The 18,240-nt window shown below is 42.3% G+C and overlaps 1 protein-coding gene across 3 annotated transcripts in view; it reads right to left on the bottom strand.

The window, feature by feature from the left end:
• The window catches only part of CDH22 (cadherin 22), a 257,926-nt gene that overhangs the window by 16,669 nt on the left and 223,017 nt on the right, over positions 1-18,240 (bottom strand). For all 3 annotated transcript variants that reach the window (XM_056550688.1, XM_056550686.1, XM_056550685.1), the window contains 2 exons: positions 4,748-5,001; positions 595-728 (listed from right to left, as the gene is read on the bottom strand). In XM_056550688.1, the coding sequence (XP_056406663.1) occupies positions 595-728; positions 4,748-5,001 (388 nt within the window). The remainder of the gene's footprint in view (positions 1-594; positions 729-4,747; positions 5,002-18,240) is intronic.

Raw genomic sequence — 18,240 nt, 5'->3', positions numbered from 1 at the left:
TGTTTCGGCTATACAAGAACTTAATACTTATTCAGTGTGGGAATTAATAAAGTTGGACTATTGAAGAATAGTATTTGTATTGGTGTGCCAGTGTGCAGGATTGTTATCATACTATACACAGGTACTGAAGAACAAGCAGATGTCCAGGGCAGGTAAGTATGGAACGATGCTCTTTAGTCGAATAAAAACTTCTGGTACATAGAGGACATGGAAAAAGATGACGCGTTTCGGCCCTGGTGTCAGGCCTTAGTCATGGTATAACTAAGGCCTGACACCAGGGCCGAAACGCGTCATCTTTGTCCATGTCCTCTATGTACCAGAAGTTTTATTCGAATAAAGAGGATCGTTCCATACTAACCTGCACTGGACATCTGCTTATTCTTCAGTCTATATATCCAGGCGCTGCCCACGCCAGTCCGAATCGCTATAGGTCTTGGGGGAGTGAGCTGGACACCAATTCACGTTGCTCATTATACACAGGTACTATACCACAAGTACTATAGACAGGTACTATACACAGGTACTATATTGATAAACCCCATAAATGACATTTGGGTGCATATGGCTAATATATTGATTTGCCTCTTGACTTACCTGCTTCATAGGCCTGCAGGGACAGATTGTGCCACCCAGAGGTTTCCCGGTCCAGGGCTTTGGTTAGCCTGATCTCTCCAGACTCTTCATCAATTTCAAAAATCCCATCATCGGAGGTTTTGTCCAGTGTGTATCTGGTGACATTGACAAACAGGTTGGGATTTAAGTTGTGAATAATAGGATGGCACACTGTGTACTTACAGGTCCAAACAATAAAGCTACTGTGTACTTTGTCGTCCACGGGCACCGACCAGGACACCAGTGCCGACTAACTACTTACCTACCTGTATCGCAAACTATAAAGCTTCACTGTCCACGTAAAACCATGTGTATGAATCATTACCCTGATAGCAAAAAAAAAAAAAATGGTGTAGATGGGATTCCAGCTCCCAAAAATAATCGATAAAGTCCCAAATTTATTTCACACAATTAAAATTTGTGAAAAATTGAAAACCAAATAGGTGGTTTTAAAAGCATAGCAGAAACACCGACACGTTTCGAACCATCATGGCTCTTAGTCATGGCACAGCACTGTTTGCCACATGCATCGTTATAAACTCTAGGTATATAAGGATGTGGCAAACAGTGCTGTGCCATTACTAAGAACCATGATGGGTCGAAACGCTTCAGAGTTTCTGTTATGCTTTTAAAACCACCTTTTTGGTTTTCAGTTTTTCACCAATTTTAATTATGTGAAATAGATTTTGGACTTTTATCGATTATTTTTGGGAGCTGGAATCTACACCATTTTTTTTTTTTTGCTACCTGTTCATACTGAGTATGCGGCTTGGCTATTGGTTCCGTGCTTCCTAGAAAGCACAGAAGTTCCTTCAATTCAAAGATACTACAGGGCGATGAGCTGGTCTTTATTTCTATATATTCAATCATTACCCTGACACACCTCTAAAATAGCTTCAGCAGTATTAATGCAGACTTGCTTTTTAAAGGGGTACTAGGCATCCGAAGGATAGGGGCTAAGATGCCTGATCGCGGGGGTTCCGCCGCTGGGGACCACCGCAATCTCGGCTGCGGCATCCCAGACATCCGGTATACGGAGTGAACTTTGCTCCATGCCGGATGACTAGTGATGCGGGGCGGAGGCTCGTGACATCACGGTCATGCCCCCTCAATGCAAGTCTATGGGAAGGGGTGTGACGACTGTCAGGCCCCTTCTCATAGACTTGTAAAGAGGGGGCGTGGCCATGACATCACGAGCAGGGTGCAGTCATGATGTCACGAGCCTCCGGCGCTGCACCCGATGCTCTAAACGAACGGTGGGTGCAGCAGGGAGATCGCGTGGTCCCCAGCAGCGGGACCCTTGCGATCAGACATCTTAAGATGTCTAGGGGCGGAATATCCCTTTAAGGCCCATTCACACTATGGATTTCCACTCTGAAAAATACGATGCAGGAGCCTCCCATTGTTTTTAATGAAATTCTGTTGCACCAATCACACTACGAAAAATGAACATTCTTTTGGCGGAATACGCTCTAAAATGCATTGCCGTCTGATGAACACAGGCCCACAGGGGGACATACAGGGTCCAGCCAGACCACAAAGCCACTGGTGACACAAGAGATTTTGTTAAAGGGACAACTACCCTTAAAGAGGTACTCCGGTGGAAAAAAAAATTGTCAAATCAACTGGTGCCAGAAAGTTATGCAAATTTGTAAATTACTTCTAAATAAAAATCTTCATCCTTCCAATACTTATCAGCTGCTGTATTCTCCAAAGGAAGTTTTAATTTTTTCTGGAGTTCTTTTCAGTCTGACCGCAGTGCTCTCTGCTGTCCCCTCTGTTCATAACAGGAACTGTCCAGAGTAGGAGCAAATCCCCATAGCAAACATCTCCTACTCTGGACAGTTCCTGGCATGGACAGAGGTGTCAGCAGAGAGCACTGTGGTCAGACTAGAAAGGACTACACAACTTCCTCTGGAGCACACAGCAGCTGATAAGTACTGGAAGGGTTATGATTTTTATATAGAAGTAATTTACAAATCTGTATAACTTTCTGGCACCAGCTGATTTAAAAAAATAGTTTCCCACCGGAGTACCCCTTTAAATTCCCCCACAAGAGGACAACTCAAGGAAATTAAGAGGAAAATTATCTTTAAGGTTCTACATCTATCTTTCTATTTATCTGCTTGTCTGTCTATCATCAATTCTTCTATCTAGCTGGCCTGCCCAAGACCCCATTCACATGACATTTTGGGTTTTTTGTCAGGCTATTGTCATGTCTGTCCTGGTCTGTGTTCTCACACAGCTATTGGATTTGCTGTGTGTGAACAGTTTTATGTTCCCTGGTCAGGGAATGGTTAAATGTCAATGGCCTTTTGAGTGTGTCTATTTAATGTCAGCCCAGTCTAGCCTCTGGGCTGTTGATTACATCTTTTAGACACACCCAATATTGGCTGACAGAGGCTGAAAAAGCCAAAGCCATTTAACCATTCCCTGACCAGGGAACATAAAACTGTTCACACACAGCAAATCCAATAGCTGTGTGTGAACACAAACCAGGACAGACATGACAGGTATACCCTGGCAGATTGTAATTGTCAATGTGTAGCCTGACATGTTGTTAATAGGCCCATTGATTTGGCGCGACCATTTCCCGATTGTATATGCTGTCCTAGCATGACTTAAAAATGTGGTCGACCTCGTTTTTGAGCCCCAGAACATATATGGTCAGGAAATGATCTTGATGAAGTCACACAAAAAAGAGTGGTGTGAATAGGGCCTAAGAGTGTACAACCTGCTGCACCTGCTAAATTGGGCATCATAGATATGTACCCATTCAAATAGGGATAGACTTGTCACTGTATGATGGTATTAGGCTAATTTCAAAAATTACAAAAATGATTTGTCCAGTATCTGGAGCTTTTCGGACACCGTGTTATATGGCGCTTAATATTGGGCACTATAGGGTTTTCTTTATTTGTAAACTATGACAGTTCAACATGGGCAGTGGGGCTGCCAACAGAAGGTAGCAAACGTCACCATCGAATAGGGTAGCTGTCTGGGCATGCTGGGAGTTCTGCAATAGCTGGAGGCACTCTAGTTGGGAAAAAATCTTTCACGCACTATATGCAATGTAGCAAGGAAGTGTGGAGGAGAGCACTATTGAATATATACCACTAAAATATAAAGGATATATGCACTGAGGTGGGTTAGGGTCCAGAAAAGTCAATGACATCTGCGGGGTGCATGCAAGAGGACTACAGTAACTGATAATAACACATAAAGAACAATAGCATGCACTCACCGCAGAAAGTGCGTCTAGGCGTTCGGAGATCCGGGGAGCATAGGACAGGTACCGAAGCGCTCAGAGGCTACGCCGGTCGTTTCACGCCACTATGCACGCTTCTTCCGGAATAAGCGCGCATAGTGGAGTGAAACGACCGGCGTAGCCTCTGAGCTCTTCGGTACCTGTCCAATGCCCCTCCGGGACCCCGGATGTCCGGACGCCTAGACACTGCCCATGTTGAACTTTGAGGCCGGAAGAAGCGCTTCAGTACCTGTCCTATGCCCCTCCGGGACCCCGGATCTCCGGATGCCTAGACACTGCCCATGTCCAACTTTGAGGCTGGAAGAAGCGCGCATAGTCGCGTGAAACGACCGGCGTAGCCTCTGAGCGCTTCGGTACCTGTCCTATGCCCCTTCGGGACCCAGGATCTCCGGACGCCTTGACACTGCCCATGTTGAACTTTGAGGCTGGAAAAAGCGTGCATAGTCGCGTGAAACGACCGGCGTCGCCTCTGAGCGCTTCAGTACCTGTCCTATGCCCCTTCATGACCCAGGATCTCTGGACGCCTAGACACTGCCCATGTTGAACTTTGAAGCCGGAAGAAGCATGCATAGTTACTGAAACGATTGGCGTAGCCTCTGAGCGCTTCAGTACCTGTCCTATGCCCCTTCGGGACCCAGGATCTCCGGACGCCTTGACACTGCCAATGTTGAACTTTGAGGCTGGAAGAAGCACGCATAGTCGCGTGACACAACCGGCGTAGCCTCTGAACGCTTCGGTACCTGTCCTATGCCCTTCTGGGACCCCGGATGTCCGGACGCCTAGACACACTTTCTGTGGTGAGTGCATGCTATTGTTCTTTATGTGTTATTACTTTCACGCACTATCTTTAACCATTCTGCATGTTACCTGATAGAATTATTTGCTTTATCCGGGTCGGTAGCTGTGATGACCCCAATGACAGAGCCAACATGTGCGTCCTCTGACACTTCTATTATCCCACTGAGAGGGTGGAATTTAGGAGGCTCGTCCACATCCAGCACTGACACCTTCACGATTGCTTGATCCCGGAAGGTTCCCAGATCAGAAAAACGAGGATCCAAGAAGCGGTTCTGGGCTTCTAGAACCAACGAGTGCTCCATCTGGGTCTCGAAATCCAGGGGCTGTAAGACAAAGTGATGAAAGTTTATTGACAATGGGTTACTATGGTGATGTCTCCCAGCCTCGGGGATATAAAAGAAAAGTAATATATGATTCCAACATGACGACGGCAAAGAGATGCAAATATCAATTACTCCCAATCACCTCATTGTCTGGGTCCTTATGTAAAACGCTTGATAAATGGATGTGCTTAATATTTCTGCCTCAATCGGACTCAAGAATATCCTTATTAATGATTGCCTCGTAATTACTTTAAGATAAAAAGACATTTCTCCAGCCCTGGAATGTAAATGATGTTTAGTCTGGAGTCGGGGAGGCTCGCGGACTGTGTTGGCTACGTCTAAGAAAGCTAATAATTGTAATTGTGCACATGTCAATGCAGCTCACTCCATAAATCACCATAATATATTCTGCAAATCAACCGAATATTGTTGGTTTCTAAGGACAGAAATCCTGTGGTGCTAATGGATATTTAAAGTGGACTTGCTGATTCAAAGAATATAATCGGAACGCAAGCTACCGCTAGGATACCGGCATATTCTACGTTTTTTTGTCCCGGGATTCATTTTTCTATGGTTTCAATGAATGAATACAATATTCGCACTCATATGTATGGACTGGACTCCTATGGTTTGATGCTTACAGTACAGATGATAGGAATCTATGTGTAATAGCCTAATCTTGCCAGCAGGGTGGCAGGCAGAGTAACCACCAAACCTTCAAGCGTACCCGTCAGATCCAAAAGAAAAAACATTTTTTATTAATATATCACTCAGTACCTAATCCTGACCATGTACATCTAATTTTTATGTGTCTAGCACCTTTATTTTTTTTTTATTACACTTTTAATTTAGCTCCCGGCGCCAGCTCCAGCATTCAGAACAGTTTGTTCCAAACGCTGAGCAGGGGAATACCCCTTTAACTTTGCTTGGATCTCATCCTGCCTGTTTACAATGACTTTGTGCCTCTCTATCCACTGTTAATGATGATTAATTGCTTATTTTTTCTTTTATTTGTGACTACCTATTAATAACTGTATGCTCTATAGGTATCTTGCTCGGGTAAGGCTCTGGTCTCTCCTTTAGATTTAATGGGGTGTCATGTTAGGCATTTGCAGCCCTGAGTTCCCCCACATCTGCTGTCCCAACCTACTTGGCGATCCGCCATAGGCGACAGACCCCTAACTAGGCGACATTCCCTACTTTGGTCAAACACAAAACAACAGCAGTGAGATACGTCAGGAATAATGTCAGAAAACAAAGGGTTAATCAGGGAGCAGACCAGGGTATACAAACCAGGAGGCGACAGGAAAACAAATACACAAAGTGAAGTCAGGCAGGCCAAGGTCAGAACCAGGATGATAACTAACTAAACAAGTGGAACCAAATACAATCACAGAGTGGGCAAGGGTCAATACATAAGTCCTTGACTTCATAGGATTTTACTTGCAGATTCTGGAAATTTCTGCTTGAATTTTATCAGTGTGAACTAGCCTTTAGGGTATGTTCACATTGAGGAATTGACGAGAAATTATGTTTGCCAGGAAATTCTGCCATTCAGCCAATTTCTGCTCAGCTTCTAGTTGTGTGAAATTCGAGTAGAATTGGGGTGGAATGTGATCCACTCTTACCAAAATAGTACGCACGGAATTCCGCTCCATTTCCACATTGGAGTGGAAATCTCTGCATATTTTCAGCACGGAATTTAGGAGGTGTAATCAGGAAATGCCTGACTAGGAAGTCTAGCGTGTAAATCCAGCGTCATTCCAAAGTCCCGTTTACTTCAATGGCCTGTTACGCGTAGATGGCCAGGATCACACAAATTCCGCACAATTATTCATCACAGACATTCGGCTGCAGCAGAGTCCCATTGATTTCAATAGGATTCTGCTGCACTGTGCACACGGTGGAATTTTTGAGGCAGATGTTTTTGCAATGGAAAGCCAAATTCCGGCATCCACAGAAAGAATATACTTTTTACGGATTTCTGCTCGAAAATGCATTTCCGTCTTTGAGACAGCACATTCCCGAGTGGCCCTAGCGCCCGCCGGAACTGTTCTTTGTGCGGAATGTTCCGACATTCCGCCCGGAATCGGCCATGTGAACATGAGCAAAGAATGAACATGTTCTTCCTAATGGTGGAATACAATTCCTCGTCGTAAATTCTGCCTCTGAAATTCCTCAGTGTGAACAGAGTGGTGGAAAGACCATTGAAGGCAGAATTCAAGGCAGAATTGGCGTGGAATTTGTGCGTGGAGTTCCGTGTGTAAATGTCTAAGTGTGAAAATAGCCTTTAAAGGGGTACTCCGCTGCTCAGCGTTTCGAACAAACTGTTCCGAACGCTGGAGTCGGCGCCTTCATGATGCCCCGCCCCCTCAATGCAAGTCTATGGGAGGGGGGGTGACGGCTGTAACGCCCCCTCCCATAGACTTGCATTGAGGGGGCGGGTCGTGACATCATGAGGGGGTGGGATATGATGTCACGAGCTCCCGGGGCCGGCTCCAGCGTTCGGAACAGTTTGTTCCAAACGCTGAGCAGCGGAGTACCCCTTTAAAATGTTGCCGTTTACTGTCCATATAATTAATTCACATATTAATATTATAACTGTTATATTCAAGGATATTCATTTGGTTTACAGCGGTAACATAAAGTGAACTGTTCTCTAATGTACGGTACGACGTAGATCACTAGACTATGGATGGTTCTAATGAGGTCCCTTCAGTCCATGATGGACTCCTTCTCCTAGAGGTTATTTATCCCTGTGAGCTACAAAAGGACCCCTGGGGACATGACATGGCTGCCGCCTCTCTTTCTAGCTGGAAGACCATAAATCACATGGATCAATATTTAGGAATTTCCTTTAAATTAAAAAGAGTCCCAAACCTGATAAGCTGCAGGGATAAAACATTTGCGCCAGGAGATGACAAAGACGTGTCATTCCTGTTTGTAGCCCCCAGCGAAACTATCTGCAGAGTAGCCTGGCTTTACCTAGAGGACAGCTATATGTGTTATATATTATACACGGTATTTATTTTATACACATTATAAATTATATAGGTTATATATTATACACATTATATATTATACATATTATCTATTTTATACACATTATATATTATATTAGTTATATATTATACACATTATATATTATACACATTATCTATTTTATACACATTATATATTATACACATTATCTATTAAACACATTATATATTATACATATTATCTATTTTATACACATTATATATTATATATTATACACGGTATGTATTTTATACACATTATATATTATACACATTATATATTATACACATTATCTATTATACACATTATATATTATACACATTATCTATTATACACATTATATATTATATACATTATATATTATACGTATTATCTATTATACACATTATATATTATACACATTATCTATTATACACATTATATATTATACACATTATATATTATATGCATTATATATTATACATATTATCTATTATACACATTATATATTATACACATTATCTATTATACACATTATCTATTATACACATTATATATTATACATATTATCTATTATACACATTATATATTATACATATTATCTATTTTATACACATTATATATTATATATTATACACATTATCTATTTTATACACATTATATATTTTACATATGATCTATTTTATACACATTATATATTATACATATTATCTATTTTATACACATTATATATTATACATATTACCTATTTTATACACATTATATATTATACATATTATCTATTTTATACACATTATATATTATACACATTATCTATTAAACACATTATATATTATACATATTATCTATTTTATACACATTATATATTATATATTATACACGGTATGTATTTTATACACATTATATATTATACACATTATATATTATACACATTATCTATTATACACGTTATCTATTATACACATTATCTATTATACACATTATATATTATATACATTATATATTATACATATTATCTATTATACACATTATATATTATACACATTATCTATTATACACATTATCTATTATACACATTATATATTATATACATTATATATTATACATATTATCTATTATATACATTATATATTATACATATTATCTATTTTATACACATTATATATTATATATTATACACATTATCTATTTTATACACATTATATATTATACACTATCTATTTTATACACATTATATATTTTACATATGATCTATTTTATACACATTATATATTATACATATTATCTATTTTATACACATTATATATTATACATATTACCTATTTTATACACATTATATATTATACATATTATCTATTTTATACACATTATATATTATACACATTATATATTATACATATTATCTATTTTATACACATTATATATTATACACGTTATCTATTTTATACCCATTATATATAATACACATATATTATACATGTTATATATTATATATGTTATATATTATACCCATGATATATTATACACATTATACAGTGGGGCAAAAAAGTATTTAGTCAGCCACCAAGTATGCATGTTCTCCCACTTAATAAGATGAGAGAGGCCTATAATTTCCATAATAGGTATACCTCAACTATGAGAGATAGAATGAGAAAAAAAAAGCCATAAAAACACATTGTCTGATTTTTAACACATTTATTTGCAAATTATGGTGGAAAATAAGTATTTGGTCACCTACAAACAAGCAAGATTTATGGCTCTCACAGACCTGTAACTTCTTCTTTAAGAGTCTCCTCTGTCCTCCACTCGTTACCTGTATTAATGGCTCCTGTTTGAACTTGTTATCAGTGTAAAAGACACCTGTCCACAACCTCAAACAGTCACTCTCCAAACTCCACTATGGCCAAGACCAAAGAGCTATCAAAGGACACCAGAAACAAAATTGTAGACCTGCACCAGGCTGGGAAGACTGAATCTGCAATAGGCAAGCAGCTTGGTGTGAAGAAATCAACTGTGGGAGCAATTATTAGAAAATGGAAGACATACAAGACCACTGATAATCTCCCTCGATCTGGGGCTCCACACAAGATCTCTCCTCTTGGTGTCAGAATGATCACAAGAATGGTGAGCAAAAATCCCAGAACCACATGGGGGGAACTAGTGAATGACCTGCAGAGAGCTGGGACCAAAGTAACAAAGGCTACCATCAGTAACACACTACGCTGCCAGGGACTCAAATCATGCAGTGCCAGATGTGTCCCTCTGCTTAAGCCAGTACATTTCCGGGCCCGTCTGAAGTTTGCTATGGAGCATTTGGATGATCCAGAAGAGGATTGGGAGAAAGTCATATGGTCAGATTAAACCAAAGTAGAACTTTTTGGTAAAAACTCAACTCGTCGTGTTTGGAGGAGAAAGAATGCTAAGTTGCATCCAAAGAACACCATACCTACTGTGAAGCATGGGGGTAAAAACATCATGCTTTGGGGCTGATTTTCTGCAAAGGAACCAGGACGACTGATCCGTGTAAGGGAAATAATAAATGGGGCCATTTATCAGGAGACTTAGAGTGAAAACCTCCTTCCATCAGCAAGGGCATTGAAGATGAAACATGGCAATTTTATAAGTTTGACAATCAGCATCTTTTCCAGAAAAGACACAGTTTACTTTTAATGGTGTACCAGCATTTTGCAGCAAATAGGGGGCACACACGGGCTGGTTACCTCTCAGTTTCCCGCTGCGGGTTTGAGTTTCTGAAAGTTTCCAAGAGTAGACGAAAATCTGTAGCAAATACAATTGACTTAAAAAATGACCCCCCCCCCCCCCCACAACTGCTCCCCCCCCCATCTTGGCAATTGCAAAATGAAAGGGACGTTTTTTGTTGTTGTTTTTTGTCTTTTCAGGTAAAAAATAAAGCCCAAATGATAAAAAAAAAAAAAAAACAATAATAATAATAAAAAAAACACCTGAAACAAAAAAACACCACAAAAAATTGTCTTGTCATTTGGCGCCCCAAATTTGCAGTTTTTGTGTAATTTTTTCCTTGGCATTTTTTTTAATTTTTATCAAGAAATGTGGAAAAAAATACCAGAAAAAAACAATTCTAAATCCACATAGCATTTTTTTATTACGTTTTTTTTCCTTCCATAGTCATCCATGAGATAGAAATGGCAAGATAGTCTCAATATGCCGAAATCTTATAAAACTTCCATTGAGCCCGAAACCGCAGACAAAAAAAAAAATGCCAAAGATGAATGAAAAATATGTCAAAGACACAAAACACCTAGTGGATTCGGCATTTCATAAATCGCTAATATCTGACACCTGCATTTAAAAAATTTTTTTTTTTAAATAGTTCACCATTTGTGGGGTTTCATAAAAAAAAAAGGAAGGTATGAATTGGGTGTATACTGATCATAATCAGATGCACCAGTAGATGGCGCTAATGACAAGTTGTTTTTCACCCATAATAACCTACCTTTGTGTTTGTGCAGCTACTGAACTTGGCGATTGGCAAAATGTTTATATCATGTGTTTTTTTTTTTTTTTTTTCCCAGAGACAAAAAAAAAATGTCTTAAAAAGAAAGTGTGAACGAAACTGATGAGACAAATCTTAGCAGCTGTCCACCGCGCTCGAATAATTTAGCGGCAGAGGCGGAATATTCACCTGGAGAATGAGCTTGGACTGAGGAGACGTAGCATGCGTTCAGCTAATGAGTAACCGTGACGACCGTTATGTAAAGTAACTAATAACTAAAACAATGCCAGACGTGGAAATTGGCTGGGGGGGGGGGGGTTGGTTAGGCCGGGGAGTTGGTGGTACAGAATTCTGCGTACAGCGAGGGCGGAAATGAATCCGAATTCCATTTATTGTATTGTATAGTGATTGTTATTTAAAAATATTTATAGATTTTTTTTTAGGGGCTAAATATAAATATTGATGCGTAAGAAGGATGAAATAAAGTACATATCAGAGTTAGGGAATGTATCCAAAACCATAGTACAGTGGCCTCTAAACTGTGGACCTCCAAGCATGCTGGGAGCTGTAGTTTTGCAACAGCCGGAGGTCCATATTATAACCCTACACAGGACTGCTTTTTTAGTCCTGCTCCCAATGAAGTTACTGCCCACTCCTGCTACGTGTGTCCAAGCCCGCCAGCTCCCACTACATGTGTGTCCAAGCCTGCTCCCTGCTCCTGCAACATTTGTGCCCAATGCCTCCTGCTCCCACAACATGTGTGTCCAGTCCTGATCCCCGCTCCTGCAACATGTGTGTCTAATCCCGCCAGCTCCCGCTTCATGTGTGTCCAAGCCTGCTCCCTGCTCCTGCAACATGTGTGTATAATCCCGCCAGCTCCCGCTTCATGTGTGTCCAAGCTCCCTTTCCGCTCCTGCAACATGTGTTCCAAATGCTGCCTGCTTCCGGTTCATGTGTACCCAATCCCTCTCCCCGCTCCTGCAACATGTGTGCCCAATGCCTCTCCCCGCTCCTGCAACATGTGTGCCCAATTCCGCCCTCTCCCACAACATGTGTGTCCAATCCCGCCCGCTCCTGTAACATGTGTGTCCAATCCCGCCGCTCCCACAACATTTGTGTCCAATCCCACCCGCTCCTGCAACATGTGTGTCCAATCCCGCCCGCTCCTGCAACATGTGTGTCCAATCCTGCCTGCTCCTGCAACATGTGTGTCCAATCCTGCCCGCTCCTGCAACATGTGTGTCCAATCCAGCCTGCTCTTGCAACATGTGTGTCCAATCCAGCCTGCTCTCACTTCATGGGTGTTCAGTCCTGCTCCCCGCTCCTGCAACATGTGTGTCCAATCCAGCCTGCTCTCCCTTCATGGGTGTTCAGTCCTGCTCCCCGCTCCTGCAACATGTGTGTCCAATCCTGCCTGCTCCCGATCAGGGGGCAGAATCATTGATCGAGCAGGAGCGGGCGGCAGAATCATTGATCAAGCAGGAGCGGGCGGCAGAATCATTGATCGAGCAGGAGTCGGCGGCAGAATCATTAATAGGGCAGGAGCAAGAGTCAGAATCATTCATCGGGCAGGACCAGGTGGAGGAATCATTGATCGGGCAGAAGCGGGCAGCAGAATCATTGATTGGGCAGGGACAGGCTGGGGAATAATTGATTGAACTGGAGGAGGCAGCAGAATCATTGATTGGGCAGGGACATTATTGATTGAAATTGGGCTGGGGAATTATTGATTGAAATGGAGGAGGCAGCGGAATCATTGATCGGGCAGGAACGGGAGGCAGAATCATTGCTCACAATGCCTCTAGACCGCCTCCATTGCTCACAATCCTTAATTTGCATATTTGGATTCATAACAACTGCTACTGCACGGCTGTTAGAATCCGGGTCACCCGCACTATTAACCTGCTGTTTCCCTTTAAATTACTTGCAACAACAAAATTTTGACTTTTAGAGGAATTGCCTTGAATTTGAACAATGTCAATGCATTTAAAAAAAAATATAGAAGAAAAATAAAAATATGAGTATTGTCTCCAAACCCGCTTGGCACACAAAAGCATAAATTTTGTGAAATCCCCTGCTCTTAACAGTAGAAGAAACAGCCTGGATTGAGGGCTATGCCATTGTCTGGAATACAAACATTATTGTACCTCTCTCTGTGGGGAGGAGTAGTCAATAACGTAAAGAAAGAAAAAACAGAGGCGTTCAATAATACAAAGGAGAAAAAGAAGCCACTTCACTAAAAAAGACTAAACTTACTAGCTCAGGTGGTTTTACCCCCGCTCACCCATTACAATGGATTTCAATATCTTTTGTACAGTATTGAATAGCTATCATGGTGGATTCTACCATCGCACATTCCGTCAATACTCACATAGATGTATAGTAGTCCTTCAGACCATTTTTCACCGGCGCAGTCACTGACTAATTACACCTAAGAGACTTTTTGTAAAGAGACTAATGTGGGTTTTCCACAGTTCAGTTCATCTGTACATATTTACGGAATAAAAGCTATAGATATGGTATAAAGGCAGATTAATATGACTCCAGTATTCCGAAACAAAGGAATAGGATATACAAAGGAATGACACTGAAAAGGGGAAATAAAAGACAAGAATAGATGAACAACAGTGTTGCACAATATTTATCAGCTTGGGACACACCTCAGAATTTTTTTTTTACCGTAGGGCACATCAGCCAGATAACCCCCCCCCCCCCCCCCCCCGTGTATGCAGTTCACTTCCTGTAGGTTGGATCCCCTGAAGATAATATGCCCTCCGGATGTAGGACCCCCCTGCAGGTAGAACCACCTGTTGTTAGCTTGCCCCCTATAGGTAAATTGCCCCCTGTAGGTAGGGCATCCCTTGGGTAGTTTGCCCCCTGTAGGTAGGGCCCCCTGTAGGTAGTTTGCCCTTCACATGTAGGACCCCCTGTAGGTAGCCGACGCCCTGTTGTTAGCTTGCCCCCTGTAGGTAGTTTGCCCCTTGTAGGAAGGGCCCCCCGTGTAGTTAGCTTCAGAAGAAAAAAACAAAACACATGCTCTCCTCAGTTTCCCTCCAGTCACCAGTGTCTGCTTCTTCCTGCAGCCACTAGAGGCCTGGAGCTTCTCTACCCGTGGGAAGTGCCGAAGACATCATTGTGCGCATTCCAGAAGAAGTAATGTTCCTGGCCACAGGCAGTGTCACTACAGTCCGGACGCCCTTAGAGACCTCACAGCTAGAAAGCGCTAGCATGTCAAGTCGCCATCTTCCCCACCAGACTGCTGCAGCACCCATCATGTCATAGAGATGTGTGGAAAGTTTTGATAAAAAACAACCAGACACCAAACAAAAGCTTTGTGTCATACGACTCCCAACATAAGTGAGGAAGGCTCAGCCGCGCACTTCTCTCCCTGCTCGTTCTAGCGATCGGTCGGGGTCTGGACACTCAGACCCCAACTGATCAAAACTTTTGACATGTCCCCATGACAGGTCAAATGTTGTTAAAAGTGACAGATACACTTTAAATAACAAGTTCCCCTAAAACCATGGCCTCTGAAAATAAAGGAGTTGGACAACTGGAGGCAAAGTTATGTCCAGCCGTATTATGACTCTGGGAGTCGCCTTCTGAAAAACACAGAAAATACAGCTATTTAAATAGTTGCCAAGTTTTCCTTTATTCTGCTACTAATATATGTGAAATCCATTACACCCCCCCTTCTTAATGGTTTTGTCCGTTTCTTCCCACTTTAGTGCTTTAGCAGCATTAATAATATGTTTTGCCTCAACCTGTCTGATTTTATACACCTCCCTGTCAGCGACACGTTCACTCTCAGATTTCTTCTTCCTTTTGTGAATTAGCGTGTGGGCGTTGTATACGTGTACTTGTAGGGCCGCGCGCGAACCCATTCACACTGTGGAATTTAAGCAACGGAGAATTCCCCCGCTGAAATTGATCCACCTAAAGAATAAACATGTTTATTCTTTTGGCGGAATGATGCGCGGACTGCATTGCCGTCCGTGGCACCAGCGCAGGTCCGCACGGTCCTACCGCCGAAGGATTTCGATGGTGCCTGATGGTAGTCTACGACTAAGCACTCCAGTACGAAACGCGTTAGTCATTTTCTCTCTATGTGACTGTTGTCCGTAAAATCAAAGCTTGCTTTATTAAATCTTCGGACAACAGTCACATACAGAGAAAATTACTGACGCGTTTCACACTGGAGTGCTTAGTCTACGACTAAGCACTCCGGTGCGAAACGCGTCAGACATTTTCTCTGTATGTGACTGTTGTCTGAAGATTTAATAAAGCAAGCCTTGATTTTACCTGCAAGCCTTTGGTGCTGGACGCATCTCTTTCTTCATGTTCGTTTACTAAACCGGGGGTGGGACCGGCGTGTCCTTGCACAGGTGGATTGGTGATTTGCAGGTACACATACTTGCATTGTTGGCTTACAGTTATTGGCTTGGAACCTGTTTACATAGTTGCACGGCTCAGATCCTCCCTCTTACTCATTTCTCATGCATTTCTGCCACCTCCCTTAAACTGTAGTCACGTTGATTAAAATGATTCTGACTGCCGATCAATATATATATTAATACTTATATATTTATATGCAATTTTTAATGCCGAAAAAAGATATCTGTTACTTACTCTTAAACTATACACTATGTTCCTGATGTCATGTTCCTGAGCTTGCAATCTGCTTGTGACTAAGAAACCTTGGAATGACGCCAGAAGGCCCAAGATGAGACGAGCGAAGACAAAATATTTGAGTAAGATACTGATCCGGGTTTTTCCAGTCAAAGAGTGAAAAGAGCTGCATGAGTGAACTTTCGCCGAGAAAGAAATAGATGCCTAAAATATGCTAATATATACAGAGATAAAGCTCAAATAACAATCAAAATGTAACATGCTGATTTTGACATCATAACTAAACCGCCTCCTTTGTCAAATGTAAAAAACAAATGTACTTCCTGAATTAAACAGAACACCTTGGGCAGCTCCTTAGTGAGTATGCTGAGAAGGGAGATACTATACCAACATCCTGTCTGGTCTGAATCCCTTGCGCCGACCCACAGCATATGCAGCAGTGGTCACTCATATTTTAATGCCTCACCTCAAGCCATCCCTGACACTGTCACCCTAGGTGTAGGCCTTGTTGGCAAAAGTATGTTTTGAAGTTCTCTCTAGGACTTGAGTGTGACTGCTACCACTTTAAGCTAGCAGAGACTGCTGGTAGCAGATGTGCTCTCTCTAGCACGTCTGCTAGAAGACATCGGCCAGTGACGTTGTCAGCTGACGGGTTCCTCCCTCTCCCTGCCTGGTGCCTGCCAAAGATCACAGGAGCTGGCAGGACACTGTATACAGAACAAATGCATGTCTACTTTAAATCAATGGTTAATTATTATTCTAGAAAAGTCATATAGTTTCAGAAATCAGAAGCAAAGAGATAGATAGATATGAGATAGATAGACTCAAATAAAAGTTCTGAACAGTAAAATGAAGAAATTCTATTTCTAGGTCATTATTCAAATTTAAGCTAATTTTTGACACTGTCAAAGTTAAAAAAAATCTTCCTCAAAAAGGTCAGATTTCCTTGAGTCGTATTCCTTTCATTGAAGCAGATGTTCAGAGAACTCTCGGGAGGAGACTGTGCCTCACGTCTTCAGGAGAGGATTCAGGAACATGACTGTGACAGTAGAACTAAGTGGAAGTGTCAGAAGTCACAATGTCATTCTAAGCAAAGAAAACTCTCTCAGCCTGAAATCAAGGCGACCCCGAGGCAAATTTCCAAGAGGGCACATTGTACCCTGTGCTATTGATATTTGAGGGGAAAGGCTAGAAGGTAAAAAGAAAGGTACCGACTCAATGTATATGTCTAGGTTCTGCCAGAACTACCTGAAGATTAAAATAAAAGAGCAAAGACTGCTAAAATGTACTAACTTTCCTCCATAGTCACTTCATCTCAAGACACACATTCCGTAACATCACATGACTTTGTGGAACAACCTCAAATAGTGCTGGCATAACATGGATCTTCAGTTTTTTGCAAAACGTGCTGTGTCTGTGGCAGTGAGACAGCAGTGACTGCCAGGCCCGGACTGGCCTACCGGGATACCGAGAATTATCTAGGTGGGCCGCTGGGCCTGGGGCCAGTTTGGGGCCGGATTAACGTAGGGGCTCCAGGCCCCTACCTACATGAAAATAGGTCCAGCGCATAGGCCGCCTGACTCCGACGATAAATATCTTAACAGAAAAAGAGGGTCAACCCTGCACTGTCCCAGGTCAGACCTGCTTCTTACTTACGGCCCTGGGTGGTCGGCTGCCTGGGAGAGGCGCTTTGAACGCCGGCGTGGCACGTTGCTGCGCTTAGACGTGAGGTCACGTCACCGTGGGGGAGTTTGGAGTTCACTGTGCCACCGATCAGTGTGCCCGCCACCCTGGCTGCTCTCTCTCTCGTACAGAGCCCTGCTTGTCCTCAGGTACAGAGCCCCGCTTGTCCTCAGGCACAGAGCCCCTCTTGTCCTTATTGTACAGAGCACCGTTTGTCCTCAGTGTACAGAGCCCTGCTTGTCCTCAGTGTACAGAGCCCTGCTTGTCCTCAGTGTACAGAGCCCTGCTTGTCCTCAGCGTACAGAGCCCTACTTGTCCTCAGTATACAGAGCCCTGCTTGTCCTAAGTGTACAGAGCCCCGCTTGTCCACAGTGTACAGAGCCCTGCTTGTCCTCAGTGTACAGATCCCTGCTTGTCCTCAGTGTACAGAGCCCTGCTTGTCCTAAGTGTAC

The sequence above is a fragment of the Hyla sarda genome, chromosome 13, assembly GCF_029499605.1.
Source record: "Hyla sarda isolate aHylSar1 chromosome 13, aHylSar1.hap1, whole genome shotgun sequence".
Classification (NCBI taxonomy): Eukaryota; Metazoa; Chordata; class Amphibia; order Anura; family Hylidae; genus Hyla; species Hyla sarda.
The sequence above is the reverse complement of the archived record's forward strand: the minus strand, read 5'-3'. Positions and strand labels throughout refer to the sequence as shown.